The sequence below is a fragment of the Camelus ferus genome, chromosome 2 (genome assembly GCF_009834535.1).
Source record: "Camelus ferus isolate YT-003-E chromosome 2, BCGSAC_Cfer_1.0, whole genome shotgun sequence".
Classification (NCBI taxonomy): domain Eukaryota; kingdom Metazoa; phylum Chordata; class Mammalia; order Artiodactyla; family Camelidae; genus Camelus; species Camelus ferus.
In genome coordinates, this window is record NC_045697.1 from 102557304 (window position 1) to 102578760 (window position 21457).

Consider the following 21457-nt stretch of genomic DNA (forward strand, 5'->3'; position numbering starts at 1 on the left):
TTAAGCACCTTGGTGCAGAGCAGTTAACCGAGTGTGCCATGCATGACAATTTACTGATACCTCTCAGCAGCATTCTAAGGTAGCTGGCATCAGTCACCCCCCCTCCTTTTTTTCAAAGACTTTAATTTTTAGATCAGTTTGAAGTTCACAGCAAAACTGAGCAGAAAGTAGAGATTTACCGTGTACTCTTTGTCCCCACACATGCATAGCCTTCCCCATTATCAATACCTAGGCTCCCCGAGTGAAACATTTGTTACAATTGAGGACCCTACACTGACATGTCATTACCACCCAAAGACCATAGTTCATAGTAGGGTTCCTTCTTGGTGTCGGACGGCCTATGGGTTTGGACACGTGTGTAATGACATGGATCCACCATCATAGTATCATACAGAGAAGTTTTGCTGCCTGGGCTCTTTTTTATAGAAGAAATTAAAGGTTAAGAGGGCCAAGTGGTTCTTAGCGGATTTGGTATTCAGCCAGAGCTAGACCTCATGGCCTCCAGCAGCTCCACCTCTGGGAGACCTGGCCTTTTCTTTCAGATTTGCTCTTTCTTGTTAGAAACAGGTCAAACCTTTTGGTCATACTTTCTCCATCTTCAAAAGAAGGGAAATACAGAAAAAATTTCTCACCTTGGATGGACTTAGTTCCGCCTTAAGTCACAGCCGGCCTATGTCTTGATCCCTGCCAGACATTGTATTCTGTGAATTTTTGAATTAATGAGACAGTAAAGGGACTGTGGTCACAGAACAAATAACCCACCTTTCACAGATCAGGCTTATAGTTTCCCTAATATGAATGGGAGCATCCAGCACCAAAAGGATTTCTCTCATTGTTGCTCTTGCTTAAATAATTGCTGCATATGACTTACATGTCTCTTAAGCCCAGAACCTACTCTCAGATTTTTATTTTAATTTTTAAATTTATTTAATAGTCCCAATGGTTTTGTTTTTGTCATTCATGTATTCTGTTGGCCTGAAACAGTGATTCTCAATGATGATTTTCCCCCAGAGGACACTTAGCAATGTCTTAGAAGCATTCTGGGTTTTCATAAATTGGAAGGAGATCACGCTACTCACATCTAGAGGGTGGAGGCCAGAGATGCTGCTCAACATCCTACAGTGCTCAGAACAGCGCCCCCTTCCGCCCAAAAGAAAGAAGTACCTGGCCCAAAATGTCAATAATGCCAAGCTTAAGAAACCTAAAAAACAATGCAAGACTTTTCCAAATTTGTGAGAACACAAAAATGTTCAACCTCATTCTTTGCCCAACCCAAACTCCCCATGCCTACTGCCTCATTGATTTAAAGACTCAACAAATATTGAGCCCCTCTAATATTATATAATACAGTGATAAAGAAGTTGGAAGTGGTTCCCTTCCTCATGGAATTTACATTCTGTGGCTTAAGCCACAGAAATATTCTGGCCCCAGATTACGGGTAAACATGAAGTCAGAGTTCACATGAAGACCTCAGTGGTTGTGGGGACCAGCTTAATTTTATTCCTTGAATTGGAGTGCATGCTTTCCTTTGTTAGAGCAGCCTGCACTTCAGAATGTAGTGATTCTATCTAAGAAATATACAACTAATGCTATAACTAACACAGATCTTCCTTGACTTACAATGGAGTTCTGTCCCAACGAAATCAGAATAAGCTGAAGATACCTTAAGTCAAAAATACACTTAATGCACCTCGCCTACCGAGCATCATAGCTTAGCCTAGCCCACAGTAAACGTGCTCAGAGCACTTATATTAGCCTACAGAAGTGCAAAATCTTCTAACACAGAGCGTATTTGACATTGACTATCTCATGTCATTTATTGAATACTGTACTGAAAGTGGAAAACAGGATAGCTGTAGGGATACAGAATGGTTGTCAGTGTATTGGTTGTTTACCCTCGTGATCGCACTGCTGACCGGGAGCTGCCCAGCATCATGAGAGAGCAATGTACTGCATGCATGTCGCTAGCCCGGGGGAAAATCAAAGTTCAAAACTGGACGTACAGTTCCTACGGCATGTGTCATACTTTCACACCATCCTAGTGCTGAATCATCATAAGTTGGGGACCACATGTCCTACAGTGTGTGTTGCAGATGTGAATCAATGATGCCACTGATTCTTACACTTGCCAGACTATTATACATGGGGTATTCCTTAACAACAGACTAGCAAATGTTTTAAGTCAGTGTGCACATTCATCATGGAGAGAGATACCAAGAGAAATTAAGAAATATACCCCAGAGATCATTAAACTGCAGCAGAGTAAACAAACATGTCAGGATGTTTCCTTCAGCTGTTTCTACAGGATCCAAACTAAATAGCCCATAGGAGCCTTGCCAAGCCCACAGAGGGTTCCTGTGTCAGGAATCTCTAGTCTGAGCTTGAAAGATACCCTGGGAGAAATTCACGGGTGTCCCCCCTTTTCTTGCAGATGTGCTGTAGATCGACACCCCACTGATATAAACATCAATTTAACAATACTTTGCTCAGACTCCAATGGGAAGAACAGATCAATAGCCAGAATCCTACAGATAATAAAGGGGAAAGATTATGGTAAGTAGAGCATAATTTGTTGATTTGGCTTTAGTTTGGGCTTTGTTTTATTTTAGTGTATTAATTGAAGAGAAAGGGATTTCTGCAAAATGGGCATTTGGGAAGGCCTCAAAACACTAGCATTACAGTGGTGAGGTAGTCAACTGCTCCCCTCTTAAAGGACCAGTGACTCTTACAAGCCCTAGGGGTTCCATTGGGGTAATTACCTTTCCCATGGATTGAATGGTGCTCTGTGGGTCCAAAAAATTTAATGGACCTTCAGAAGTTAGCAGTTTATATTTTGCTCATCTGAAAATCAAGATGAATACCTTCTATTTATTTAATATATAAGGGAGAACTTGTCTTAACATCTTATACACAGAGGAAAAAAGAAGTGTTAAAGGTAAGAAATTTCTCAATACCCAACGTGCTAGTCTCAGCAATTAGGAAAATTATGTGTTTCAAATAAGAAAGTAATTTTTAAAGGTGTTTATTTTAGAGAAAACAAAGTAATAGACTTGTAAAAACATGTTATTTACCCAAGTCATGAAGATGGAATGTTTAGACCTTATATTTAATAACATGATTACTAGAGTATTTAGCGATACATATTAAAATATAAAGCTAACTCACAGACATAGAAAACACACTTATGGCTCCCGGAGGGAAACAGGGTGGGAAGGGACAAATTGGGAGTTAGAGATCTGCACATACTAACTAACATATATAAAATAGATAAACTACAAGTTCATAATGTATAGCACAGGGAACCATGTTCAATGTCTTGTAGTAACTTATGGTGAAAATGAATATATATACATTCATGTGTGACTGAAGCATTGTGCTGTACACCAGAAATTGACACAACATTGTAAACTGACTATACTTCAATAAAAATATATATACAAGAAAAAATTTAAATATATATAAAGTTAATATTTTTTAGTGCTTTTGTATTTACTCTTTTTGGAGGACACAGTAAATCAAATATGATGATTCAGGGAACATTGTAGATTAAGATTATTAAATTGATTGCTTCTTCTATTTATTCATTCAATACAGATATTTATTTAGTACCAGGAATGAAGCAGCTGTGTTGGTTCATGTGGTATTCAGTTATTTTACTTTATTTTTTTTCAGATATTCATGTATGTGTGTGTGCATCTTATAAAAGCCAAAGCAAAGAATAATGTGGTTAGAAAAAAAATCTAATGAGTCACTAGCTTGATGGAATTTTGGCTATATTTGTAGATTAAACTAAATTCTACAATCACATTAATTGGGGTGCAGCTGAAACTGGTTACAATATTGCCAGCCCTACATTTATGTATTACAAATATAGCCACAGAATCCTTTCACAATGTATATGTATATCAAATTGCCATGATGTACACTTTAAATATCTTACAATTTTATTTGTTAATTATACCTCAGTAAAGCTGAAAAAATCCCAAAACCAAATAACCACATCCACAGCACTTACTACATGCCAGCCCCTGTAGTAAGCACTTTATAAATTTCACTCATGTCATTTACAGGAAAACCCTATGTGATAGGCACGGTTATTGCCCACATTGTACAGATGAGGAAACTGAGACACAGAAAGGTTAACTGTCCCACAACATAGAGTGACAGGACCTGGATTTGAACCCAGGCAGCCTGACTCCACAGTTCATGACCTTACTCATTCAATTACGCTGCCTCTCAGTATACTGGTTGTTTAAAACTTATCTTTTCTACTTTTTATAATACCATATTCACCGTAATAGGGGGAAGGACTTAAAATGACTGTCTGTCCACAAGAGCTTTTGCCTAAAATACTTCCTGTTGATAGCAACTTATTCAAGTATGTAGTAAGTAATTTTCAGATTAATTTGCAGCTGGCTTTATATCTTTTCCATTGCAATTGGCATATTTGTATTCAAGTCCATAGTGACATGCATGGAAAGACTGAGTTACATGGCTCTACTGGAATAGATTCTGTTAACCACAAGACTCGATAGACAAAACTTTTAAAACATTGTAAGTGAAGATATTACTTGACTAAGTGACAGTGTTTTAAAGTATAGAACAAACGTCATTTTGAAAATCTTTTATGTACCATACCTTTATTTTCATTGTGGTGTGAACATTTAAACAGTTTTATATAGCTTGACAAGAGGTCTGGCTCAGTTTACTAGGTATATGCAGATGCATTTCTACAAAAAATTAAATATTAGTAAAATTTAGTATTCTTTTTGTGTATTTTGATTCTAAAGTAAATAACCATGATTTCTAAAAACATCCAGATTCTAATTTCATTGAAAATGTGGTATGTCTTGGCAATTATAATAACAAGAATTGACAGTGCAGTCCTATTTCATTCCACTATACATGGAAGGCCCTTTAAATGTTATATTTAAGCAAAAGGAGTAATTATTTTTACTAAATATTTGTAACAAGGATCCATCTTATGGAGCAAGGAACACATTTCTGAGTTAAAGTAAATTACTGTAATAATTGTTGTGTGGCCTAACATTACTTTTCATTTATGAAAAATATGTTTCATTTGATCTAATGTTATGTTTATTTATTTCCAGAAAGTGAGCCGTCACTTTTAGAATTCAAGCCGTTCAGTAATGGTCCTTTGGTGGGCGGATTTGTTTACCGAGGCTGCCAGTCTGAAAGGCTGTATGGCAGCTACGTGTTTGGAGACCGAAATGGGTACGTTTCCTGATACCACGAACGGCATATCCATTGATGCCGGGACAAACTGCCATAAGATATTCAAACGATTGTCTCCCTTTGGAGGTCAGGTCTGGGACACACACAAACGTTATTATTTATTTTTAGTTCCACTAAGTATGATAGTATAATTAAAGAACTTCCTAAAAGATACTTCTTTTTTTTTGGTCTTTTTCATTCATTCATTTATTCAGACCTTCGTTGTACACGTATTTATTGAGTACCTGCTGTATGTCAGGCACTGGTAAAAGATGCTTCTTAAGCAAACTTGATCAAATCCATAAAGTGACTTTTGAGAGCAAAAAAATCTTGAGATGAACATTTCATATTAATTAAACTCTTCCCTTCATCTTTAACATAAATTTACCATGATCACAAGCAATTTGAAAACTATTGTTTTACATGAGTTGTATAAAGATTTTAAAAATTATCTGGAAGGCTAAGAAGTTTTGTTTTTGCTAAAATTTCAGGACTTTAGGCACCAGACTGTAATTTGTCTCCACTGATAGGAATACTACACAATTAAATTTTAGCCTAAAGTTTGGAGGTCACAGTGTGGATAATAAGAAACTCTGTGATGAACCCCAAAATAAGAATCTTGTTTCAAGGGGTGGGAATAGCAGAGTGCATGCTTAGCACCCACAGGGTCCTGGGTCCAATCCCTAGTACCTCCATTAAAATAAATAAATAAATACATACATACATACATTTTGTTTAAAAAAAAATTGTAACAACAACAAAAAAGGAATCTTGTTTCCCAGGTCACTGGCATTCAGGCATATGGCAGAACTAATATACTTGGTCACTAAAAGGAGCTAGAAAAGTGTACTGACCCCATGGTCTTCCCTCTGTCCCTCTCTCCCAGCACAGAGTCTAGTCCTGGAGGGGAAGTATCATTCTATCATTCTCTGGATGAAGGTGGGGTTTTTTTTTTTCATACTCAGATACTTTTTAGTACCCCTCTCCAAACAAATACTGTCTTTAAGTACTTTCTCCTCACATGAGGATTTCAGAGTAGTCACCCACATTCTGGACTGTATTAATTTTCTCTTTGGAAGCCAGGTCTGTGACACATCAGTTACTTATGATGAGTTTTATTTTAAACACTTCATTGTGTTTTTTCAGGCAAAAGCGTATTTTCATCGTAGGTGTATGGTATGTTTTTGTTATAGGAATTTCTTAACTCTCCAGCAAAGTCCTGTGAGCAAGCAGTGGCAAGAAAAACCACTCTGTCTTGGCAACGGTGGTTCCTGTCGAGGTTACTTTTCAGGTCACATCCTGGGATTTGGAGAAGACGAATTAGGTACTGTACAAATTCTTTCTGTTAAGTTCCATTCTCAAACCTTGCCCAAGAGGCTTTGTTCTGCTCTGAGGAATAAATATAACACTCTCATCCTCCATTTGCTGGAAATGTAACCTACAGCAAAAGTGACCTACTGGGGAGATTCGAGATGGTTTAGTTCAGTATTCTCTTCCAATAAACTTTCTCTGGGGAGTCTTTAAATCTTATCTCCACTCCAGAAATATGACAGTAACAAAGCGGGAAAATGGGAGGCAGGAACAAATGAGAATTTTTGAGTCCTGAAGAGAGAGAAAATTTTAAATGTCTGGATATTCTGATGCAGCTGGGTCATATGTTGATATTCTCCACCTGAAAACCTTTGCACTTATCTGTGTCTCTTGGAATAAATAAAAAATTTGTTACAATTTGAATTTCACTTTATCCTTTATTTTCTAATTTTTTTTCTGCATGAAATTTGTGCAAGATAATCTGAGTGTGTAGGTCTGCTTTCCAAGAGAATGGAAATTATCTTCTCACTGATGGTCTTACAGGATAACATACAATTTATTTGTTGGTATATTATCAAAATCTCTGCAGCTTAACAAGCAAAAAGAAGTTGATATTGGAATGTTACCCACCAAAGAGTGGAAATGCTACCAATTTTAAATTTCAGAGATAAATGTGGCTTATGAAATGACTTCTTTTAAAGAACAATATCCAAACAAACTATGGTTATCATGCTCCTTTAGCCTCGGAGATAAATTTCTAGATATTAAGGGAGAATAGCTGTATAGCTGTATTTCCCACCTAAATCAGAATATTTTCTCTAAACCTGCAGATTTGGCTTCCTATATCAAACAGAGAATTTGTCGGAAATGCCCTATGACATTCACTTAGGTTACCAAGGGTCTCAGACAAGGTTCCTGAAACACAAAACACAGATTTAACAGCCACAGGAATATAATGATTCAGAGAAGTCCAACCTGTCTCTTCCTTGTTCTAGAACTGAAAGCACCTTGCAATTAATTTTCCCTTGAAATTCTCCCACCCTATTCAGAGGAACCAGAAAGATGCCCTTTCTCACGTCAATCCTCTGTAATGTAATTTAAATGTCATTAGCAAACTCTGATTTTAAAATATATGTTAAGATCAAATTGTAGCAGAGTTAGAGATGAGTATTTAGATGTTCTGACTGAACCATTTTGATTTCCCCAGACCTTACTACAGATTTTTGCCATCATTCATCCTGTTAGCATCACCCTGACTGGTTAAAATAACCAAATGTCAACCCACACTTAATACAATGTTGGGGGGAGAACCAAGAAATAAAGCATACACAATTCTTACTTTCCAAAAGCAACAACATCATGTATACTTCATAATTTAAAATAAATATACCTCCACTGAATTACTCTTTAATGTGAAACTCTTTGGCTTTAATTAAGAGCCATATAAGAAAATGAGTTAGATTTTGCATTTTTTTTAAATAAAAAGCATTGAGAATCTTTTTTTCTATGCGTATGGGGGTGTATTTTTAATTATAAAATGAGGATGGGTTTGCTATAAGGGTTAAATGCAGTGAACTACATAAAATACTTGATGAAATAAATATGAATTTTTTGCTTACATTCCTTTGCTTTTTAACTTCATTTTTATTTTTTTGGTTGTATCTGTATTTTTAATGTAAATTCCATGACATCCTTTCCAGAAGTAAGAAAGCAGTATGGTTTGCTTAATACACAGTAATAGAGTGGAATAGAGAAATATAGACTAACTCAAGGACTGTTTCATGGATGAGAACCAAATATAAGTTTTAAAGCCTTGTAAACATATAATCACAAATACAGCTTCTAATTCCTTATTCATGTGATCCGTTCTATATAGTGAATTACGTGGAAGTAATGGTAATAAACAAAAGCGGTTCTCTCCTGAGAGCGTGCTCTGTCTGTGGCGGTTCATCATGGGGAACACAGCGTAACACCAAGAACTAGAGGCATGGGGTTGAGACTGAGTACCAGGGTCTCTCTGTCTCTCTCCCCAGATATTTATTCTAATATATTTTGTTTAAAAATTTAACAATTAAAGAGGAGTGCCCAACTCCCTCTGGTATCAAATGATCAATTAATAGTGACAACTTGGCAACAAAACTTTTCAATCTTGGGTGGAATAAATCACAATAAAACTCACCATTGCACACTCATTCTACCAATATTTATCGAGCACCTGTTCTGTGCATAGCTCTGTTCTAGGAGTTGGGGCTGCGGTAGCAAATAAGACTAAAAAAAATTTAAACAGTGGTCATGAAATTTCTATCCTAAAGGAGGACAATACAAATATTTTTTTAAAAAATATGTTGTATGTTAGTTCGTACTAAAGTGCTTAGGAGGAAAACCAAGTTGTAAAGAGGGGTAGAGATTGCTTGGAATTGGGGAAAATGCACTTTTAAATAGTATGGTCAGGAAAAATGATATTTCAGCACAGACTTGAAAGAGGGAAAAAAATGCAGCTAGTGGCAGTCCACTGACACACAGGAGCCTAGGGCAGGAACCTCCCTCTAGGTTCAAAGTCAAGAAGCCAGCGAGGTCAGAAAGAGGTGACCGAGGGGGCAAAACATTGCAGATGGGGTCAGAACGGTTAGGATGGACACCATAGGTGAAGGCCTATGGTCAGGACTTACCTTTGCTCAGAGAGAGGTGAGAAGTCATCAGAGGGCATTGAAACAGGAATGTGATCCAGTTTCTATGATCTAACTTGCCTTTTAAGGAATCTCTGTTGTTGGTATGTTGAGAGTAAACATAGACGAGTAAGAGCAGAAGCAGGGAGCTCCGTCAGGAGGCTGTGGCCATAATCCAGGTGAGAGATTAATATCTGCTCGCTCTGGAGTAGTAGGAGGATGTGGGGAGAAATGACCAGCATCTGGATGCGCTGTGAGGATGGACTTGTGAAACTCTCACCATCTTCAGGCAAGTGATCTTCCTGAGGATGTATGAATATATCATATATAGACATACACGTGCATTTACACATATGTTTTATATACATATAAAATGTCTACTAGGCAATAGAAAGTAAGGCCCTGTAATACGGCAGATTAACTAACTCTACTTCTCTCTTCATAGGTGAAGTTTACGTTCTATCAAGTAGCAAAAGTATGACCCAGACTCACAATGGAAAACTCTACAAAATTGTGGATCCCAAAAGGTGAGTTTCTTTTTTTTTAATATTCCTTTATATCAAAGATACTCTTCTCCAAGTTATTTTAGTGCATTCAAATTAGTGATAGAGGAGAGGGGATAGCTCAGTGGTAGAGTGTGTGCTTCATATGCACAAGGTCCTGGGTTCAATCCTCCGGACCTCTGTAAAAAATAAATAAATTACCTAATTACCTCTTCCTTCCACAATAAATAAATAAATACTTCTGTTTAAAAATATAAAAAGATAAAATGCATTTTCCTTTTCATCTGACTGTCCCATACATAGAATTAGGATGTGGTACTTGAATCTAATTACAAGTACCAACTGAAACCTAAAAAAAAAAAAAAAAAAATTAGTGATAGAGTTGCAATTAGCAATTAACAGATAAACATTTCTGCCATGTCCATCTGCTCAGTGCTGTCCTGCAAGGATCCTCAGTTCCAGCCTCTGAGGCCAGACCTGAACATCCTGAACTTTAAAGCCTGACTGGGGTCATGATCGTGTCATTATCGTTATCAACAGGGAGCAGCGTTATTTTTGTGGCCTCGGGGTCCTCAGGAAAATGTCAGAGGAGGACCCTGATGTATGAGGCAGTGGCTTCCGCTCTCATGTTGGGAGCGATTAAACCCTCCTTTCCTTTCGAGAAAACTAGGAACATACTGGCAGACGTTCCATCTGCTCGTGTGATTTTTGTTAGGTCATTGGGCTAAGTTAACAGTTTAGCTCTGGAGCCTCGTTTCACAGCTGTCTGGAAGCTCACAGCCTCCGTGACAAACAAATGAAAACTATGGAAGTATTTTGTTGTTTATTTCAGCAAAAGGAAGATGGGACTGTTTTAATCCTGTAAAGAATATAATTTTCCCTCCCCTGCTCTTCTCCAGCCACCCAGCTTCAACACACACACACCTTTCGAATGATCTGGACTCATTATTAGTCAGCTGTTACTTTTGTGGATAAAATCGGAACTATGAGAACCTGCTAAAAGTATATACTGGCAAATAGAGATTAGTCGTAAGTTTAGAAACAGCTATCACAGGATCTCAGTATCCTCACAGATACAACTACCGGTGAACACCAGTGGTGGTCAGACTCTAGCTCTGCTGTGCTGGGAATTTCTGATTCTTTCCAGGCTAACTTAGCTTCATGAACCTGTTTGCAAATTCAGAGTCCCCTTTTGGGAGAATAAATTTCAACAATCTGAAAAATTTACTGAAAGCCTTCATTTAATTCCACTTGTAGGTTATAAATTGTGTATGTTTTTCTGAAAAAAAATCACTAACACACGGAGATTCTTGTCCTTTTTCCATCCCATAAAACACTATCTTTCCTATGAAAAATATAGGCTGACATTGGTACTGCAGAACAGAAAGAGGAATAATCAACACTAAATGGGCTCTCTGTGATAGAGTATCACATAGCCCCATCTGTCACACAGTGGTAGGTGTAGGCGTCCTCCTCTATTTAACAGTACACGTTTTCTTTCACAGCAAGGGAAGTACCCATCTATACATTGTAAGGGTTTTTGCCCTCTTTGAGTTTGAAACCAGTGTCCCGTGAGAACAAAAGTAATGAATGAAAAAAAAAAAATCAGACACTTAGATGATTGTCGAAGTTGTCAATATTAAGAACAAAAATCAAGCTAATGTTAATTCATAAAATAGCAGCATTCTAATGATTCATAATGAGGTCTGGGGACTTCACTCAGATCTAACGCCATTCTCTTCAAAATAGTCATTGTTATTCCATTATGTTTGTCAAAGTTACTACGCTTTTGCAAGCTTTCTGGGAGTGTTACTAATTCTCCCTGACCTTCATAAAAAAAATGTTTCTCTCTTCATCTGGATTGTTTAGTCTGTTGCTGGTGAGTTGAGGTGAATTTTACACCTTCAATCCATTATTAGTGTCTAATTACCGGGGTTGCCATGAGGGACCTTGGCTTTGTGATCTTGGGGCCTCCACTCATAGGGTGGTCTCCGAGTGACATACCTGAAAGGCCCAACTTCTCATTATGGTGCCTGTTTCTGGTGAGTCGTGTCATGTGTGGGGCTGGGGTTAAGATGTGTGTTTGGTTTTCAGAAGGTGGGGGGGGGGGTGTAACAGGGTCCCGAAGACACCGTCCTTGTACACAGGCATAGGCATACATTTCAAAATTAAACTGACTGTAAGAAAACACGTGTTTTCATAAACATTTGTCGGGAGCCTCATGCTGTTTCGATTTGGACGCCGACGTTTGTTATTCTAGTGGCTCTCTCTCGATGAGCTGAAGTTCTGTATAAGCAGACACTTTCGTGCATGTCAACGGGATTATTTTGGAAACACGAGCTAATTACAAGCCTAGCAGTGTTCAGGACGTCTGCTTCAGAGGAAAACTGTTTTTCTAAAACGTTTCAGGGAGAATTTGAAGAAAGAGCCGCATCAGCTGAAAAACCAATACCTGGACATTTCTTGCTACATCAAAAATCTAACTCCAGTTAAAATTTTAGATTAACTGAATTCTTGTGGAAGAGTTCCAGACTTGTTAGAATAATGTTTTCAGAATAAACTTCAAACATCAATTGACTCAAGGCTCTGGAAGAGAATAACTACCAATTATAAATTTTTTATATCCTGTATTATGTGTCATGGAAGTTACATTCTTATGAACAAACATAGGATTTATATTTTTCTTTTTCCCTACACACACACACACACACACACACACACAAGAAAGATAAAGAAAGAGTTTAGAAACCATATGCAAATATTCTTGAGTCCTTTTGCAAGAGTGCACAAGGTTCCAGAATTACCACCTCAGTCTGTAAGGCCAGTTTGGTCTAAGGTTTTATGTAACTGTTGCTTATCTGTTCCCCACCCAAGTCACATACATAAGTTTACAATCATTTACAGTGGGCCTTCTCAGAAAAGGATGGCAAGATAACTTGTTATAAAAACACAAAGACCATTCTTTATAATGAAAGAGATGACAATTCAGTGAGAATACAGCGAGCTTTCTCTAAGGCTCAGCTAGAACTCAGGAGTCATTGGAGGAACAAGCAGAGGAGGGATGGGTTCTGCCTCCATGTTAAAACCGTGACCACACTTCAGGAATGTCGTCAGAGGTGGAATGGCTGCATCTGATGGCAGAGTGGAGTTGGGATGAAGTCAGTACCCATTACCCTCCCAGCTTGCTGGGCCAACTCATCGGGTCCCACAAAGTCTTGAGTACTGGGTGCTGCCTGCCCTGGTCTGGGACGCTCCCTCAGCCAGCAGATTTCAGTCCACTGAGCACAGGAGCTGGGCGGTAATTTTAGTTTCACTTAATAGTGCATCTGAGGCTAGTCAAGACGAGGAGCAAGTCTGTCCTGGCAGGACAGGGAATCAAATGGTCTTGCCCCTGGATCTTCCTTAGTGTGGGACATCCCATTAACTTATGTCACCATACGGGGCCCCTTTGCCTGTCATTCTGCCCCCGCCTCATTTCTGCAGAGCGCTGTGAAGATAATTAAATCATATATTTAAAGCATATTCAACTCTTTAGTATCATTGGTGTTCATCCTATGAATTCAAGAGTTATTTTCAGGTGATTGCTTAACTTTTGAGGTGGGGTCTTAGTTCCAAAACTGGGGTCAGGGTGTCCCTGGAATTTTAAATAGCTCTGAATACCTAGTTTTCAAATGTCCAAGTCATGTCTTGGATGCTTTCTCTTTTTTAAATATTTATTTATTTATTTAATTGGGGGGAGTATTTATTTATTTAAGTGGAGGTGCTGGGGATTGAACCCAGGACCTCAGGCATGCTAAGCAAGCACTCTAACCACTGAGCTATACCCTCTCCCCTTGGATGCTTGCTCTTTGATAAATCTTTTCAGAATCAAACAGATGCTCCTGGGGGATGGAAATTAAAGAATCCTGACAGAGTTATGAACTTTCCCAGCTTTATTTTTGTAGAACACAATTTTTTTTCACACGATTGACAAAGATCCTTTGACGTTTTGTTTCAGATGAACTTAAACTAAATGATCTTTTTTGATTTGGAAATGTTTCCAGGATTATTTCTCCAGGAACTTGTAGAACAAAATTATTCTTAAATATGTTGATTGAATTACTGTGCACCTAGTCTTATGTATTTTACCTGTTGCTTATCTGTTCCCCACCCAAGTCACACAGCCCATTCCCCGAAGAGGTCTATAAATTAACAATGCAGATTCCCGGCTTCAGAGGTCATTTTATAGAAATGTCATGTCGCTGACTCCCATGTGACCATATCAGGAACTGTCCCTCCTGCCTCCTCCCCGCTCCTCCCCTCGACGGCCCCACTTACTGCTCTTTGTTTATTTTTTTCTTAATATCTTCATCCTACTCCTTATACTGGATGCTAAAGAGGGCTTTTTCTTTTTTCTCACGAAAATCACTTTGTGAGAGGAAATCAGTTCTGTTTATCCTTCACATATGTCTCAGGGAGCCGGCAGGCAGCTCTGCCATCCTAAAGAAAGCCATGCATAATGGAGAGGGTTTAGCCCAATAAGCCAGTCTGGTCCCAATTCATCAGTCAAAGTTTTATGCAAGTGGCCTCCCTGGGTTGATAAATCCCCCCAGTGCCTGTTGACCCAGCTGCCAAGTCCTCTTGCTGCAGGCGGTGTTTTCATGGCCACCCTGACAGTAATACAAACTGTTTAGCAGCTCCATTGACCTTTCAGCTATTAACAGGGACATAGGCTCAACGAGGGACTAGTTTTCAAACATGACAGAATTTCTTAACACTAGAGGTCATGAACAAGTATATGCCCTATAAAAATCCATTCAGCATGGTGGATTTGAAGTCTAAAAGACAGGGAAGCATGTTCCACATTTTTGCTCTTTATTTTCCTACACGTCCAATAACTAAAAATGGTATACGCTTATCTCACCAGCTTATGTTTTATTCTCAGTGTGCTACATCTTAGGTTGTGGTGCACAATACTTCCTAAGCTGTCAGATAGCTTCTGAAATTTTTTTTTATGTTATTTATTTTTTAAGTTTTGGGAGGTACTAGGGATTGAACCCAGGACCTTGTGCATGCTAAGCACTCACTCTTCCACTAAGCTATACCCTCCCCCAACTTCTGAAATTTTTAAGATCTATTATAAGAGAACGGGACAAGATCAAAGTAAACATTTCTAATGAATGGATGAGCACCTATACGTAATATACGGTAGTGGCTTAAGTGTAACTGGAGTTTTATTCATGCTTTCCCAAGATTTGTGTATGCGTCCATAGGTACACAAACACACTTAAACATACTCAGGTATTCCACACAATGCTATGTAGAGCCATCACTTACTTAAAAACATATAGAAAATATTATATCATAATTTATAAAAAAGATTTATCTAAATAACCATGTTATTTTAAAAGCTTATACTCTAAGGCTTCCTACAGTTATATCTTATTTTCTGAAGATGTGACATGGGACCACAGCATCCAAGGGAATTTTCTGCTTTATACTGATAGTAGTCTTTCTTAAACTATCCATTTTGAATATTGGAATATCAGTTTGTAGAGTAATTGTACAAATTGCTATGAAAACATGATTGAATTGCCACTTATAAGTGGCATTTGTTAAAAATACCTAACATGGAGATTATGAATAATTAAAAATATATTCTTCAAAAAGGGATTCATTTGTTAAGAGTCAAAAACTCTTAAAAGCGTTTCTTTTTAACACCCATGTTTCTTCCCTGCCTGGGACAGTGGTAGAAATCTGATATTATTTATTGCAACTTCTATTTTTTTTAATTGAAGTATAGTCAATTTACAGTGTTGTGTCAATTTCTGGGGTACAGCATAGTGATTCAGTTATATATCCATTTCTTTTCATATTCTTTTTCATTATAGGCCATTACAAGGCATTGAATATATTTCCCTGTGCTGTACAGCAGACCTTATTATTAATCTATTTTATATATAGTAGTATCTACAAAACTAGACCTTCTGAATATCTTATACTTTTATTATGAGATAATGTATCATCAGATATTGCAGTACTTGAGATAATGGCAGATTTAATCTTGCATAAAACAGCTACATAAATTTGTAAAATGATGTTTTCAAGAAGAAGATGCACTTTTTAAAGAAAAAATTTCACCTTAGCATCATTTTTTACTAATTCATTTTAGTTGAGTTAAAAAATCTGTTGCTTAAAGATTCATTTTTGTCAACATAGACAAATGAATCAAAAAGTATAACATCAAAGTTTGGGAATTTGTCATCCTAATAGTCTTCAAAGAGAATTTAAACTGACATTTTTGTGCTATTTTAAAGGACAGGCACTCATTGCAAATTTGTACCTCCATTTAAAGCGTTTAGTGATATTTAAAATGTCTGCCTTCATATGACATAAAATTGAAACACTAGTGGATCTGCAGTTTTTTAAGTGGGAAAAAGATTTGTTTTCTAGACTATTTCTAAAAGGAAAATAGGCTTTAAGTCTTTTGAATCATGTTGTAATCAAGGTGTTATTTAAAATGCCTATTTTCCCAATTACAAACATTTCTTATTTAGTGTCTAACATTTTTATCAATTATGGCTTATGAATTAAGTTTTTAATTTAAAAAATTGATTTTGGATGTAAAATTATGAACAGAATACAGCTCCTTCTTTATATTAGGAAGCAATGGCATTAGCTTTTTATTATACCCTAATTATTCAATTTTTAATTTTGTATCATATCGGAGTAAGTACAATTATACTCCAGGATTAATCATGGGATTTAATCAGCCTACAGGTATCTTTTGTTTGTCTCCTGTGTTCAAGATCCTGTATTATGTGCTATGGAAGGAGAATATAAATGAGAATTAAGCCCCTTCTTCCAGTTTATTTTTACCTTAAATCAGGAGATTGCACACATTGTCAAAAATGTAGTATTATTTAATATTATCTAAGATAAATATTGTCCTTCTGGGACCACAAAATTATGCCAGAACATTGTGTATTATAAATTGCCAAATTAACGGCCCAGAGGTTCTGGGGTACTCAGATGGGTAAAACTCACCATGATTTGGCTTCCTGGTCCGGTCTGTTCTGCTATGATGTGATTGCCTTTCACACTGATTAGCCCACCTATGAAAGAGAATGATGACTGCAGAACTTGGAAATTCTATAGCTTTTCAAGCAAGTAGAGTCAGAATTACAAGAAAAGGAACGTGGTCTCAGTCCTGCCATCGCACAGGCAGAAGGAGCCTTCTTAGCTGAATGTAAAAGTGATAAATAAGTGCCTGCACTGGGTTCCCCTCCCCCAGGAGGCACTCCGTCAGCCTTGCTTGGCTCTCCACGGGGTTCCCTTCCTCCTGAGTTCAAAGCTTCACTTCCATCGCCATGTTGGTTTTGTATGTTTCTAATCTCCCCTGAGCTAAGGCTGACCTGCTCCTGGGTCGCCCCCTCCCGAGGTACCAAGTTTTGTTTCTCTTAGTGCTTTAGTTTCAAAGTTGCGTAGATCTTCAAGGGGTCTGCCCCAACTTAATTTTTCCCATAAGCCTTATTATTTTCAGTATGTGATTCTGTAGAATATCAGATTTTTCAGGAACAAGTCCACTGAATTAAAGTGGAAATGCCTATTTTTCTACATTTACCACTAACAAATGTAGTAGACCAGTTTCTGAATTTAGGTCCTGGAAAACATAATACAAGAAACACGTAAGGCAATTTAATAAAACTGTACTTTGTCTTTCTTTTCCCTAAAGGCAGATGACCTTATTATCTAGTTTCATTAGTCATTTCTCCTAGGTTTTCCTTTTAAGGAAATGCATAACTTTCCATTCCTTAGTTTTCCCTGGGAAACATATACATTGAGTTGAGCTGATAAGGTTGAATGACGGCAATCCACACACCCTTTTAGATACTTGTGTATCGAGGTGGTGGTGTTTGGATAGGAAGGTGAATAGGGCCTGAAATACAGGTGCCTAGCTCCCTCTTTCCTGAAGAGGACCAGTTGAGTAGGAAGCTGTGCTAGGAAAGAGTTCCAGATGATCTGTAATTAGCTGTGTGAATGCTATTTAATCCCCTCGTCCACATTCTGATCATCTGACTTTGGGAATAAGAAGACCAGCCCTGTCTCATGAGGATAAAGCTGAATATGAAATTACTGGAAAGTGTTTAAGGGGCTTCATTATTTGCTTTCATTGTGGTCGTATCTTTAACCCCAGAACAAAACTGAGCAAGTAGTTGTGGAAGTTGCAGCCCAAACCACCAAACTGCTGCTACCTCTGTCCTCTTTGAGTTTAGCATCCATCCGATCCCAAACTGCTGTATTAAAGCCAGCCAACACTAGCACGTACTCAGCATTTAAGTCGGAGATCTCAAGATGAAGGCATGTTGGACACGGAGAAGAGAGCCAAGGCCAACCCCCCCTTGTTCAGCTCATTTCATTACATGCAGTAGTTTGAGAAATAAGACAGAACACTGGTTTTCCCATTCCAAATTTGAATTCTAGAAATATACAGTACAAATTTAAAATATTTAATATGATACTTAATGTTCATAAGTTCGGAGTGATTCTTGAATTTCAGTTTCTTTTCCCTTTACCCTAATATCAAGGTTGCTCGAGACATATATAAAAAGATTTTTCTAAGCAGCCTACATATGATATAAGGTCAAGGAAGGCATTCTTTAAGAATGAATGAAAGTAAGTAGCTCTTAAAACATTCAGTGTTTTGGTATATCTCAAAAAAATACTTGAAAAATATTCTTAGTAAAGATGTATTACCATCTGCACAGCCATGAAGTCTCAATGAGATCAATATTGCCTGGTTACACAGAAACACATTCCGTTTTCTCTGTTCTCCTACTTGGAATACGATTGCATCAGGAATGTATGAGATTCCTCACAGCCAAACTGAACTTCTATGATGTATTATTGTTTTGTGAACTGCTACAAAATGGTTATGTGTAGTCACAGGACATGCTAAGTCCATCAAAATCCAAAATTCTACCTGTCATGGGTAAACTGACACTGAAAAGAGAAATGTCAACATGAGAGAAGAATTTAGTGAACATCCAGATGAAAGAAAATCATCTAGACTTAAAAAAAAAAAATTAGTTTGTATGTTGACCTTCAAGAAAGGCACTAAAATAAATATTTAAGAGATGACACGGTGAGGAGAGGGGAGGGATAAACTAGGAGTTTGGGATTAACAGATACAAGCTACTCTATATAAAACAGATAAACAACAAGGACCTTCTGTATAGCACAGGGAACTACATTCACTATCTTGTAATAACCTATAATAGAAAAAGATCTAAAAAAAGAATATATATGTATAACTTAATCCCTATGCTGCACACCAGAAACTAACATAACATCACAACATTGTAAATCAACTATACTTCAATTAAAAAAAAAAGTCAGTAGGATAATGCCACAACTTAAAGCCAGCCAACAGTTTCCTACCCCTGAATAAAACATCACCTGTGCATATGCAATAAATAAACAAGACACAGCACTAACACACTGGTGCTCATTCCTATGCCTCAAGCTATGTAAGTGGAAAACAGTAAAATCTATCCCATCATGAAAAATTTTCCACTTCCTTACTTTTTTTAGGTAAAAGTGCTGAGTAATGGTTTTAGGAACAATGAGTGGTTATGGGTTATTGCTGTATATCAAAATGCTTACAGAGTGAGGAAATCCATTAAACCACAGAATCTATGGTGGCATACAAAGACTGCCTCCTTGGGCAGAGGCGAAATTCCATCCAATCATAAGATTTCGGAAGCCCTGACCATACTCCTTTCATGGCCCCGTTAATCACTACTGGCCGGGAATGGTCCTGATTTAGAAAAGTGCCTCTCAGGCTGGAATATGCATGTGAATCACCTGACAGACTGGCTGAAGTGCAGATTCTGATTCTGTAGTTCTGAGAGGTGGGGTCCTTGAGAGTCTGCGTTTCTAACAAACTCCCGGGTGACACTGGGGCTACTGTTCCGGGACCACACTGAGTACTGAGGATTTAGACTTAGCAGTTTTTTCCTGCCTCGTGAGAATGGGAAAAAGCATGGGAGAAAAACAGTTTTGCCAAGGTTACAGTCACAAAGGAACACTTTTCCATGCGCCCCAAAGTGAATATGGATAAAAGAATAAGACAGTTCTAACAGCACCTCCTTCATCACCTCAAGCAGATTGACTGAGAGAAGCTATAGAATTATTACATCTTCTGAAACTTCTAATGAGCTAGGATTTTATAAATGAGTATGACTCATGAGCTATGTGCCTTGTTTTATAGTAACACAAATTAAAAATCCGGACCCCTAACAAAAATTTCAGAATGAGTCCCTTTACTTTTTGTAAAAGACATGGTAGATAGATTTCTGCATCACTCACTCTGAAGAGCAGGCCTGCCAAGACAGAATTTACCCCTGTGTTTCTATACAAATGCACAGAAGACTTCTTATAATTGATTGGTTCATTCATTTATTAAATTAAAATCATAAAATTAAAACCATCCTTCATCCCACTACCCGGGAGACATTCACAGTTGGCCTTAGCTGTTCACAAAAAGTCATCACATATGATGTGTGTTACAAATTACTCAGGCTTTTCAACTTCCTCCTTTATTTCAAGAAAGTATCTGAAGCTTTACGCTACAACACAAAACCAGCCAAAGTACGTTTCTGAGAAGATGTCTTACATTTCTGAAAACAATGCTTTATACGTTAAAAAATGTCGGACAATTTTCTGCTCTAGCCCTTTAGTGTTTCATTATTTGTCATGTGTAAAGGGACTGGGAAATGTGTTCTTCCAATCTAAATTAAGTTTGAGAACTTTGGGGAAAACTGTCAAAAAATGGGCGCCATATATTGTTTATTTCAAACCTACATATCCTTTTGGGTAAGTTTTCTAGTTTGAAAGCTATCTCAGACTTCATTCAGTAGAGCTAAGGATCCAAAAGTTTAGAAAGTAATTGTTTCAAAGAAGAACAAGACTAAGCAATTCTTATTAGGCCTGCATTAAAACACCCAATTTCCTAGTCCAGTAAAAATAAGAATGAAAAATGAGTTAATCTATCATAGGTATATACTCCAGATTTTTGTGCAGGTCTAGGTGTGTAGATGTGGAAATTATGAATACACAAGATGGTCTATTTCAAGGTGACAATAATAGTAAATTTCAAATTAACGTGTTTTATTCCCTTTCCTTCTCCTCATTCCATGTAAAGGAACCCCATTCTTTTCAATGGAAGGAAGAAATGTCACTAGAACAAAGAGTGGGTGGAGAGGAGACGGATGGTTGGCATCACCAAAAACCTTTGTCAGACTTTCCCAAATATATTACTAGAAAAATAAATTTTCATATGCTGACTTAATTCCCAGCTGGAGGAGAAAACAATCATATCTCTTTATGTCATACTTACTTCTTAGCCTGTTGTTTATTTATTATGATTATAATTAGTGTAAAAATGCTTTGTTTAAAATGAGTTTAATCATGCCTTAGAAGAATTTTGTAACATTTGAGTTAACTTAGACAATAGAGAGAAATACAGTGAGTGTTTTTAGTTTTATGCTTATGATATAAAAGTACAGGAATTTGAATTTAACGTTATCCCTCCCCTAAATAGTCCACATATCCTGAATATCATCACTCAATAGCATTTTAAAGAAACAAACATCCTTTTAAAATCCCATTAATTTCATTCATTCATTCAACAGATTGTTAAGAAGCATCTTCCATGTGCTGTATAGTCTTCTAGGTCCAGGAAAGACATGAGAGAAGAGA

General features: G+C 37.4%; 1 protein-coding gene across 1 annotated transcript in view; it reads left to right on the plus strand.

Moving 5' to 3' along the window:
• The window catches only part of HHIP (hedgehog interacting protein), a 92554-nt gene that overhangs the window by 58239 nt on the left and 12858 nt on the right, over positions 1–21457 (plus strand). Inside the window, exons 8-11 of the mRNA XM_006187214.2 lie at positions 2432–2553; positions 5112–5235; positions 6429–6559; positions 9658–9739. Coding sequence (XP_006187276.1) covers positions 2432–2553; positions 5112–5235; positions 6429–6559; positions 9658–9739 — 459 coding nt within the window. The remainder of the gene's footprint in view (positions 1–2431; positions 2554–5111; positions 5236–6428; positions 6560–9657; positions 9740–21457) is intronic.